Below are 12,587 nucleotides of genomic sequence, written 5' to 3'. Positions count from 1 at the left end.
AATACTGGTCAACTATTTCCACCTGAGCACTCTAGTTCTTGTTATAATCTAGAAATAAGTCTGTGGCAGAAATGGCTGTTAGACTAGACAGGTGAATGGATCTAGGAACTAATCTCCATGCCACCCTGTGGATTCCCCTCTACAGGTGTCCATTCCCACTTTAACTGCTACGTGGGGACACCAGCATCAAAGACCTGATGAAAAATGAGGTTGACAAGTAACCAAAGTATGAATCATCCCCCTATCAAGTTCAACAGGACTGTCAGTTATGGCAGATGTGCCACTTGTTTAGAAATCAAAAGTTCATGCAGTTTAAATTCATGATCTTTCGGTTGGGACGGGGGAAATTTCCTCATTGGAGTTGGTATGAAAATGTGGATTTCAGGAAGATAATTCACTGTATTTGTGATGAGGCATGATTAGTAATAGCAACAGTAGACTTTATCGGATAACTTGGTCTGGCCTGGGTTAATCTGCCATGAAGTCATTATGGTATTAACTATTGAGGTCAATGCAAAGGATGATCTTCATCGCGATGATTAATCATAATAAAAATGGTCGACTGAATGAATGTAAGGATTACTGACAAAGTATGATCCATAGAAATCTATGTAGAATAGTTACATACAGCTTTCTGTAAAGGTCAGTTATGAAAGTGGTTAGGGGTTCTTAACGCCTTATTCATAAACTGCCACTACACATACTGTTAAAGGTCCCTTCAAGTAACCAACTGATGTCAAATATTGCATTCAAATGATTTTTTGATTGAACCTGCACAGTTCTTTTTAAAAAAAAAGTCCATTTAGTAAATTGGTCCTTAAACTATGCAAATTTTCACTTGACATGTTGAATAAGATCTTGTTCTCCAAATCCATGTGGAAAATTGAAGGATGATGACAAGAAGTAAGACACATTCATGTTAATCAAACCGCCATGATTAGAAGCGAGAACCATTTATATTGTTAAGAGCCAGCCACTCCTGGGGAAAGTAACATATACCCTCGTTCCTCGTAAAAATCATACTTTTGATTGCAAGCAGAGGATGAGTAAGGGAGCCCCTTCCTCTGATCAAGTATCGTTTCCATGGTTACCATAGAGTTCCTCTTCGTTCTCCCTCCTCAGGAGCAACGATGCACATAGGTATGATGAAAGAAAGTGTTGAGATTCAAATCAGATTGGAGCGTTGGTCAGTCCTAAATGTTGTTGTGTATTAAAGAATATATTTACTTGGGAACTGTCGATGAATGATAAAATAAGTTGTGTGGTGTGTGGATAATTTTTTGAGATGACTTGAGTGTTTTAAGCTTGAAATGTGAGATATTCTTTTATCTTTTTGTTAAAAAAATTCATTATTTAATGAATGATATCATGTGCCTAGGAGAAGGGAGAAAGTACATGAGTAGGAAAATGCCTGATTTATTTCTTGAGATTTATTGAGTGTGTTACCTAAATGTGGAAGGTATTTTAAAATAAACATCTTTTGAAGATGACATTGAAGCATTATGAGGAAGATATGCAATCTTCTGAATGAATCTGCTTATCAGATATTGGGTGGTTTTTATGCATTATTTTTATGAAATTTGTGAAACAATATATTATAAAAAAACCCTCCAATGCTAAAGCTCAAGACTCACAGAAGTCAAGTGTACATCATGACCCCCCCAATTTTAAACCGCATCCCCAAATTTTGAATTTTGAATCGGGGCCACTTAAACACTCAAACTACAAAAATATCATGTTAGTGTGGAACCCTGGAACCCTCCGGTTATATAAGAATCATTCAGTTATAGGTTTTGCAGGGCAGATTTTGTAAAAGGTTTACGTCTGGAGGCATATATCATTTATGAGGTGTTGAAATTAAAGGATATAGGACTAATTAAAACTGTCAGAGTTAACTATCAAATCAAAAAGATGAATGAGAGAGTAGTAGGACGTGGTTCGGAGATGTCTCGGGGTCATTAATCTATCACAAACAGGACTTTCTGATTTGGCGTATGGTCAACTTCTTAATAAGAATAAGCATAACATTTTCACAGGGGGTTCATCAAGTAGCCTGAACAAATGATTCCATTGAAAGATTTGCCTAACTTGTTTTGATCAATTTACATGGATATGATTGAATTAAGTTGGATATTTTTACATGTATGTGATAGGAAATGTTGTTAGTTTACATGAATTTCATGCGTTGGTCAGGGACAGATACAAATTATTTAAAAAATTCATGTTAATTCTCTATGAGAACTATTGTGATTACTTTATCGACATATTGGTAATAAAATGATTAAACTAATGATTATCAAATTTAAATTAGAATATTTTTTTACATTATTCATGAAAGATTTTCAGTGTAAATAAGATTAATTCTGATGTTTAATGACCTTTTTTTTCTTTTTTTTCTTTTTTTCTTTTTTTCTTTTGTATACAGATGAAGACTCTGTGAAAGCCCCTACTTCTTCATCCAAACCTGATGGTCTTGCGGGCCAAGTCTACAGTCTTATCGAAAGCATTCAAAACAGGTACATTTATTATTAGATTTGATTCTAAATTCAAAATATTTTGATATCATATGCATTTTTTATACATGTTATTTTAATGTTATCTGTAAGCCAGAGCTTTGCCAATTTGCTTTCAGAATAACATTTTTTGTGGCACATATTGATGTTAAGTCATGGAATTATGAACATTCAATTCCAGACGCCAATTTTTTTTTTTTATAGAATTGCAAAATGAAAAAAAAATCCACTTGATTGTGTTCTGCTAATTTCTGTTGCCTTCTGATACTTCAAGGACAGGTAATTCAATTAGGTTTTGTGCTCTCTAACAAAAGAAGCGTGGTATTGAAACTTCATGCAGCAAGAATGCATTCCTTCGCTCATTATGAAATATTTCCACGTTTCATTTGTCCATCTTAAGCCGATGATTATCACTTAACACGTTCATTACAGTGTGTTCACATTGAGTGCCTCATTCACACTGCCCTTGCTCCCATTGCGTACCCAAAACAGTTTATAAAATGCACCCTATGAAAACATCAATATGTATACACCCCACAGATTGGTTTTGACTCTACATTGCCTCAGCAAGCTAGGTCTTGTGCTATTTAAAAACCCAAGTTTACGTTTGTCAATGGAGAAGTGCTTCCCCCGCGCAGCTTCTAGACAAATCAAAAATAAACTTGAACGCTGGACAAACCTTTATGTGAGGAGATGAGAAAACAATATTTTACCGGTAATAAAACCAACACTTGTGTGTTGCAAAAAATGTGAGCTTTGTTTGTTTTGTGCAGGGGCCTGTTTTCGCAATGCTAGACTTGTATTTGATGTGTGATATTCAGAGAATAGGCTTACTTTGAAACTTTGATACAATGTGTAAAAGGCAATATCAAAACCACCATACAGATAATATTAAAAATATGCAATATTTAAAAGCAAATCATGAATAATACTTGAAACCAATACAAATTATTAGTGACCAGTGTATGGCTAGATGTACAGAATCTGTTATACTTTTGTCTGCATTAAAATTCTTTCATCGATTTTGATTAATAAGGTTATGAGATTGCCTTTATTTCTTTCAAAATATAAATTTACATCTTCATACCGACCTGGTGCGCTAAACCACCTTAGAAAATAATCCAGCAGCACAATGAAATGACAAACAATTAGCAACTGAATTATTCATACCCCTAGTAAATTCAATGTTTTTGTTATTGTTTATCATTACTCAAGAATGAAAGATGGACTGGTTGAATTAGGGTTTTAAGTTTTTAATATGTCACATTCTCAAGAAACAAAAAATCGGGATATACCAATTTTCACATACTTCAAATTGTAAACCTTATTACGGGTATGAAACTCTTATTGTAGTGCACTTCATAAAACTGTTTTTCTTTAAATATAGAGATCACACATTCTTCATATTTGATCTTTGCTTTATAAAAAATTCACAGCTGTTTCTTTTTCTCACTTGCCACTCACTTACACATGAAATTATATTAATTTTTGCTGTGGTGTTGTTTTTTTTTCTTCAAAAGGGAATGTACAGTAGCATGTCTGAACAGTTTTAATTCAGACATTTTTGTGCCAAGATCTAGGGACCTAGTCAATTCATACAGTCGATTTCTATCCAACCCATGATGCAACACCAGCCTTGTTATTTCCTGCCATCAGGGGTTCTGATGAAGTAACGTATCATAAAAACAACTTTTAAAGGAATCATTCAAACTGGTAGTGTTAGGTTTAGTGATGAATACATCCCTTTTTTTCACATACTTCATAATACTTTCTGATAAGAAAGACATATTTCAAGATTGGAATGTTAAAGATTTGTATTATAATTAATTAATATTAATGCTGTTAAGATAGGAAGAGGAAAATATGTTACCTGACTAATGACTAACATTGACAGCCTGTTACTCGATATAACATTGATCATGGCCATCTTTGTTTTTGCTTGCACTTAATTGTGTCATAGAATTTTAGCTAACATTAATGTATACACAAAATAGGGAAACTCTGAGGCAGAGTGGATATAAATATCTGGCATTCCAAGTGTGAGTTGAAGGAAAAGTCGAATCATTGTCAGTCTCGGGAGGAGGTCTATCCCATCAGCAACGCTTCACTGCCAGACAATTTCAAAGTTAAATTCTTATCTTTGTCATTTTTAATCTTTCCCAACCCCTCTTAACACTCTTAATACAATTGGACCGCTGCATCCCTCTCAACTCAAGACCAGTCAATTGCTGGCTGACATTCCCCAACACTCCATTCATAGCTGCCCTCGGCTTGGGGCTCATTCAGCGGTTGATAAAAGGGTGTCAACAAAATTTTGAATTATTGCTACAACAAAGCATTCCCGTATAAAATGTCAATATTTGGCTTTGGCACCTCAGAACCAATGTGAGGTTATTTTTTGTTCAAACATATGTCTATCTTTGAAGAGAAATCACATTGGGTATATTTTGGGTTGTTTGTACATTTTGTGAAATCAATTATAGACATTTAGTTTGTTTAACAAGTTGTCAGCATACATGTTCAAGTTCATAAGTTCAATTAAATATATTTTATTTGTTATATTCAAATTTCAAGCAGTTTTGTTGTGTTATTGATGAAATTTATGATTTTGAAAATGTCAATTGTATGATTTGTTTCCAGTGCTATTATTTGTCAGCTTGAGTAAGGCAACACATATGAAAGATATCAAAATACATTTCATTCTTCTTGTCCTAGCAAAGTCTTCTGTATGAAATCAACAAGTTTTCATCGTTCATTTGTTTTAATCTATTTTTCTTCTATTTGTTGACAGCCTCCAATGGAAAGAAAGCAAGACAGAGAACACCTCAGACTCCACCCGTCCGCATCATCGAGGGAAACGGTTCATCTCTTATGAACGGTACCTGGAGATGATGGTGGTTGCGGATCACAAGATGGTGGAACATCATGGAGGAGGAGTTCAACTCTACGTCTTGACTCTGGTTGCAGTGGTATGTTCTATTCTTGCTGAAATCATAAAGATCATAATCATAAAGAAATCTCTGAGACCATTTTGAAAATATGTTTTTTCAATAGAAGCTTATTTGGGATTTGCTGTTGAAAAAGTGGTATTTTGTTGCAGAATTTCTGAATATTTTTTTAATTTTTTTTTTATCAGGGCTCTGTTTTTTGTTGTACAAGCTGTTTTGGATCTTCTTTAGCTAAATCCCTCCCTGGTCCCATACAGTATCACTCCTGGAGACCTAGCCAGTATTCTTTGTTTTACTGTGTTATATTCCCTTCCGTGAAACCACCAAGAGAATCATAAAAAATATACTTCAAAACTTTTAATCGACACACTGACTATGGCAATGACAATTGTGACACGTTTTTGAGGAGTGAAGCATCATGAAATATTAAATATTATTATTATTATTATTATGAGTGCCAGGCACAAGTGGATACCAGTGCTATACAAGAAGCCATCAGCGTCAAAAGTTTCATAGCTGCATTTGTTGGTTCAAAATTGATTAATTGATAAATTGCTCAAATATTGATTTGATTCATTCTTCACCATCTCAAACAAAGGTAAACCGTCCATGCATATCGCAGCCACAACATTAGGTACATTGAGTATTGTGAAGTCATAAATTCATAAATTCTCACATGTTCTGATGTGTAATGCAGTCATCATTTCAAAAACATTTCGATGGCACGTGATATTTTGCTTTCCTCTCTGTCCTCTTCCTAAGGTAAGAACCACTTCGCAAAAACACTTGACCCCCTACCTTGCATCTTAAGGCTTCCCCCATCTTCCCCTGGTCTCGGACCGCATCTCTCGAGTCCTCCGAGGCAAAGTTCATCCAATGGGATGTCTTGTGTACCTGGGCGATATTTTTGTTATTTTCCACCCCAAACCTGGCTTTAATTTTTGACACTGTTCTTGTCTTTTTGTAAATGCATGTCTGATGTGGTGAAAGGAATGTGGAGTGAGTTTAGAGAGAGATCAAACTTCATAATTTGTGTAACGACGTGTCAAGTAGGGTCACGGGTCCTGATTGAGACGGGTAGTGTTTTAAGGGGGGGGGGGGGGTTCCCCGACAAGATCCACATGTGTGACATCAGATACGTAGTCTCTGAAGACACACTAACTAGGACATCCCTCAAGCCCCTGCTAGATCTAGTCTCTTCTTCCATACGCAAAGCTTCTTCTTCTCCAACGGTCACACTTGATGCAATTCATAAGTATTCTTAAAACTTCATATAAATAGTATTAATTTAAGGCTTTTTAGAAATAAGTTTCAAGGGAGAACTACACTAACTGTGGCACTTTAGAGCACTTAGCTTTTTGCACCAAAACACTATATAAATAGCAATTCTATTTCACAGCTGAAAAGGTTCTCCCTTTGACCCACATTCAGGGCGATGAGTGTGGGATATGTGGCGATTATTCTTTTGTTTTCTAGAGCAGAAAACCCCCAAAGCTTGTTATTTTCAGCCATCTTTTGTAGTTTGTTGTGATCCGCCACACATGGAGAATTGATGACCCAGAAATGAAAATCATTTTTAAGTGATTCCATTCCTGTATACTCTGATTACAAACAAGCTATGTAGACTGTGGAGGAGGAGTTCTCTGGTTCACTGAGGGTGTCGGTAAATGCCAGCACTGTTTGGCCATGCAGCGCAAAATGAAAACAAAAAAGTTGGAAATGTTACAATATTCTTCACCTCGTAGGTATTGAACAGTGACAGAATCTTTTAGCGAGTATCAACATATGCAGTTGGACCAGAATCATGTTGTGTCTTATTCTGACTGTCATGCGTTATTACATGGAGGAAAAACAGAAGGATTTGGAACCAGTATAACAATTTTGAAAGAATTCAGTACTGTTGTTATCCTAAAGATCCTATACCTCCCTCAAAAAGTGGAGTAACTTGTCTTTGATATACTCTAATAGAAAGTTTTCTGTTTCAAATATGATTAAACTACTTTACACTATTTATGTAAAAGGTTTTTGCAGGCTGTTGCAGACTAGTGTCCCTACATAACATCTAATTTAGATTTGAAAATCAAGATGTTTTTTGCTTGAAAATGGCAAATTTTTAAAATCATTTGTAGTACTAAAACCACAGGATCCTTTTTTATTGCAAATTCCTTAGGCAGATATATTCTAGTAATAAGTAAAGGTTCATGATATTAAAGGGAATGCTGCCCCATAGGAGATTTTGTCTGCGCTGTAGAGACTGCAGTGAGTAAGAGCCTGGTGACTCTCCATGGCTTGGCTGGCTGGCCGGGTCGATGGGGACGGACGTCTTGCAGAGTGCGTTTCCTCGCCTCACACCATGTGGCTCCGTCATGCTATACCACCTGTTCCAGACCCACATGGTCAAAGCTAACACAGATCTTGACCTCCAGGATTAACCCCTGACCAGCGGGGCGACCCCCAATCGTTTGACTCCCTCTTTTGTGTGTTCAGTAATGACGAATAATCGCAGCAAGAGTGAAGGGGAGAGGGGGAGAGTGGAGGAGAGAAGTGTGAGCGAGACCGATAAGGATTAATGAGCTAACGTGACCACAAGCTAACCAGACCAATTTAATCCTAATTTGGAGCCATTCACAAAAATGCTTATGCGGCCAGGGCAATTAGGTACTTTTTATTCTGAATTCCAAAGAACCTGTCAAGAAATTTAAATTTATCATATGAATAATATGATTGTGTTTTTATATATTTTCAACCAGTTTGTGATAAAAAAATGTTAATCTAAACAAATTCAAGATCTGCTATTGATAAGTATCACAAAAGCATATAGAACCTATAAGATTCAATGAATAAAAAAGAAACTCTCTCTTTGTAGTGGTAAATATTATTTCTAGATTTATGAGCAGATCTGTTTCAGGTATTTTTGAAGACATTTTCCATTTATCTGTAACTCTCCAGAACCCCATTAGGTCGATAACCTACTCTGTCTGTACTTTTGTGTTTTCAGAATGGAGATTAAAAAAGCAATAATTGTTTGGAGTTCATTTCAGATGGAATTATGTGCTGAATCATATTGATGGATGGTATTCTGCTACTAATGTTTAATCTCTGATTTATTTCTTTTTTCTATTTGACAGGTGAACAGGATATTCCGGGATCCCAGTATAGGCAATGCCATCAACGTGACATTAGTGGAGCTCAGAATACTGCAGAATGTGAATGTAAGTATCAATGTATATGGTTGTCATGGTGACCAGCTCAAAGGAAAATGGAAGCATTGTGTACATAATCCTCTTTTAGTCTCTCCAACTACTGTCCAAAAGCAAGCTTTACAATAAAATTCAATTCAAATTCAATTAATTTCTATTCAAATGTAATGAAAAGCTAGAAATAATATCACAGAAAACATAGCCATGAACTGCTTATGCCCGGGCAGTAAATGAAAGTTGATCTGTGATGGATTTTTACACTATAGGCTTTGTGTTGAGGGACCTGCAAAACTATATACAATGATTAAATTTTGATTACTTTTTAATGCCATTAGTTGGTTGCATATAATGACAGCATGGACAAACCACTTTTCATCATTTCTGCTTCTCAGGGTATTTGCGCAATGTGCTTCAAATATACAGACTTATCTGTAAGATTTTCTATGAAGACTAGGCAGCATCTTATAAAGATCCACATTGTCTTTGATTGCAAGTTAACTTGAGATTGAAATCAGTAGCAACTCTGTAAGCCTACATAATTGAAAGGAGATTCTAAGTTTGGGATTGATTGGAGTACTTGCAATCAATTTGGATCAGTCACAACACTTTTTTTGAGAGAGGTCCATGTATGCCTTTAGCACTGACAAAAAGGGTCACCCTGTGATGGTTTATTCCTTCAAAATATGTTTAAATATCAAACTATTTACGTTTTTGTTTGATGGGCGAAGATACTCCAAGATATTTTGCTGCAGATATGAAATTCTTGCTTAAATCAGTAACAAAACCTCAGATCACATGTAGAGATCTAATTGGCAGATCATCTTATGAGTGTCTCTCAAGAATTGTTATTCACATATCCCAATAGCAATCCATTACAAGTTTCAACATTTTTTGATGCAACAGATAAACTCGCCTTCCAGTGAGCTGACAATTACAGTCTAGGGTATGAGATCACTGGTTTAAATGGGATGCGATATATCTGTCGCTTGAGTCATGATATGTCTGTGAAAATGTGAAGATGAATTTACTACACCCCCTCCGGTTCCCACCTTGCCTGTCGGAAATCGCGAGACATTCATTGATTGCACAGGAAACCGATGCGTATTTGACCCGTCACTCAAAGAGGAAGGTATTAATATCTTGAGGAAAGACAGTGAAGTAGGGAAGAAAACATTGAGTGTGTTAGTGAAGTTCATGAAAGGCCATTTTACCGATTGAGAATGGAAAGTAAGGAAATGGAGAGATGATTTCATCAGTAGTTCTTTTATTCTGCTTGAATTGAGCGGATGACATGTATTAAATCTTTCCCCTATGATAAGAAATTCTTACATTGATTTGGAAAGATGGAAATTATCTATCATTACTGATCATTTTAAATCAGTCAATCTTTGAAAGAGGCCTTGGCTGTCATGAGTTTATACATTTTATTGCACTCTCAATCAAATGACTGTGATGCGACAATCATCCATTCCAGGGACTTAAAGTTACTACTCCAATTGGAAGTATTAGATTAATGAAGAATTGAAATATAAAATCCCGTCCAATTACAGGCAAATAGGGTTTTATCCATCGGATGAGGAGGTGCTTGTCATTCCTGCCGAACACTTTTTATTTTATTTAAAGAGGATGAGATTGGAAAAGCATATAGAGGGAAAAGCAGAACAAGGGATGCTTTGGGCAGAACAACATTTCCCCTTTGACCTTTTTAGGTTTTATCAAGTACGTTACTTTGAACCCCCTGTTCACTCTCCATAATGATACACCGCATTCCAAGTAGCAAGCAGTCTCTTCATATCTGTTTATCAATTATTCTTATATTTTTTCATATTTTCTCAGGATGGACCTCACATCTCCTCCAATGCTCCCATGACCCTCAAGAACTTCTGCGCCTGGCAGCAGCAGCAGAATCAGGCGGAGGACAGTCATCCTCATCACTATGACACAGCCGTCCTCCTTACCAGGTATGTCTTGCACCTCTCCATCTTCATCCGGACCCTCTTTATTGAACATGTTATCAATAGCAAAAAAAGAAAAAACTGACATAAGCTACTGAAATTGTTTCATTTTATTTTTTAAGATTGAATCTGTCATAGGATTGTGGCGGTTAATGATAACATGTTTTCTGAAACAGGGCCTTGAATTGATGTGCTTGTCCAGTGTTGTACAACTCCGTACTGCTTGTGGGATGTGTATTGAATCATACAAGTGTGTCTATCATAGATGTGTTTTTGGCATCTTGTGTGTTGTTAAGTTATGATTGTGAGGGTGTTTCCAAATGGTCTTGTTGATGATGTCATAAAATGGTGCTGATGTGGGATGATCAAACATGGTGGTGAAGTCTTTGGGAATCGTCTGTGTCCCATCCTTATTGTTGATATGATTGGCTTGTTCCATTACAATGCAGGGGAGATGTTGAGCAATTGCTCGGGCTACGACCCACAAGACCAACAGCCCATGAGACCATTAGCCCTCTAGAATGAACTTGAGGGTCCATGAGGCCGACAATATTAGCCTCTTAGGCTGTCAGTCTTGTAGGCCATCAGTCTTTTGGGCTGCCGGTCTACAGGGATATCCCGGTAGAGCAAGTCTTTTACCACAGCAGAACTTATGATAGCTAGAGTTTTTATAGCCTCATTCTACAGTCCTTTAAGGATGCTAATGGCTGGAAAGTCAAGGAGATAATGAGGACACTTGTGGAGTGGGCTATCGTAAAACACTTGAAGACACCAGATAGGAATGTGAGAAGGATGACACTTAGATGAATGAAGGCGGCAGGTCAGGGTTGTTGGTGGAGACACTGAAGAGAGTCAAGTTATTTTTTGTTGACTGTTGATGAAAACTGTTAACAGTCGATTAAACAAATAGTAGTCTATTAATAGCCTCATATGTTTAATTATTCGTACCAGCATTAAGCTTTAATCTAAATTTAAGATAAAAAACAAGTTATAAAGCCAGAGGATGATTTGAAAAGTTTTAAAATAAGAAATCAAGGGTTTCTGTTTTAAGATCTAATCATTGAGAATATTGATGTGTATTTATTTGCCTGTTTTAGAAAGGTAGCAGTTAACATATATCAGATTTTTAACACATAAATTCCTTGTGATGTACTGGGAATAAATCAAATATTAATCAAAAGAGCAATAAGTTGTAAAAAAATTATATTGGAGTCCAAAACGGGTATCAATGAGGACAGTGTCTCTCCTCCTGAGATATCAAGCGATTTTCCAGGTTGAGATCTTTGGATGTTTCAAAGGTCTTGAACATACTCAAGGATACATGCAATTTTCTTCTAAGCTCTTCACATCATAGCTTCTTCTATGATGTCTTTGTGGATTGATGCCTGTTTAATCTTTGTCAAATACCTTGGCACCAGCGCATCACGGATGCCAGACAATATCCGTGCCCGAGAGTCGGTGCCGCAGAATAAACTACTAATTGCATTATAACGTGCATACTTTATTCACCTGAAGATGAACTTGAAGATGAACGAGTCTGATTGAATTTCCCCATGGCACCGACAAGACATTAGCGCGCCTGTCATCATGGCTTACTCATGCATGCAACGATCGTCTGCCCGGGCCGGGTGTGACTAGCCAGGAATGTGGCTAAGGTGTGCATGCCGCCGCCGCCGCTGCCGCTGCATCTTGCAGCCAGTCTGTCAGGTTGAGAAATGAGGATGGGAATTACCTGGAAGAACTGTTTGACTTTTCCCCTCTAATGTCTAATGGTGGACTATAGAAACATATCTCTTATTCTTGATGACGTTTGCACATCAATCTTCCAGATACATAACTCATCTTGACAATAGGATTGTGATCATTGCTTTTGTAAAGAAATATTCATGCTCCATAGGTCTTCCCTTAGTCTATAATTGCCTCAGATGTAATAAGTGAAATGTCAGACTTGTGAATATCTTCCAATACCTC

At 36.6% G+C, this 12,587-nt stretch overlaps 1 protein-coding gene across 1 annotated transcript; it reads left to right on the top strand.

Annotated features, from left to right (window-relative positions):
* Positions 1-2,373: 2,373 nt before the first annotated feature.
* On the top strand, positions 2,374-11,136 carry LOC115929915 (A disintegrin and metalloproteinase with thrombospondin motifs 20-like). The gene is made up of 5 exons (XM_031000041.1): positions 2,374-2,516; positions 5,305-5,482; positions 8,590-8,673; positions 10,498-10,681; positions 11,066-11,136. Exons 1-5 carry the CDS (start codon positions 2,374-2,376, stop codon positions 11,134-11,136), a joined length of 660 nt encoding a protein of 219 aa, XP_030855901.1.
* Positions 11,137-12,587: the final 1,451 nt, after the last annotated feature.

This window comes from Strongylocentrotus purpuratus, unplaced genomic scaffold (genome assembly GCF_000002235.5).
Source record: "Strongylocentrotus purpuratus isolate Spur 01 unplaced genomic scaffold, Spur_5.0 spur5_scaffold_6, whole genome shotgun sequence".
NCBI classification, from domain to species: Eukaryota; Metazoa; Echinodermata; class Echinoidea; order Camarodonta; family Strongylocentrotidae; genus Strongylocentrotus; species Strongylocentrotus purpuratus.
The sequence above is the reverse complement of the archived record's forward strand: the minus strand, read 5'-3'. Positions and strand labels throughout refer to the sequence as shown.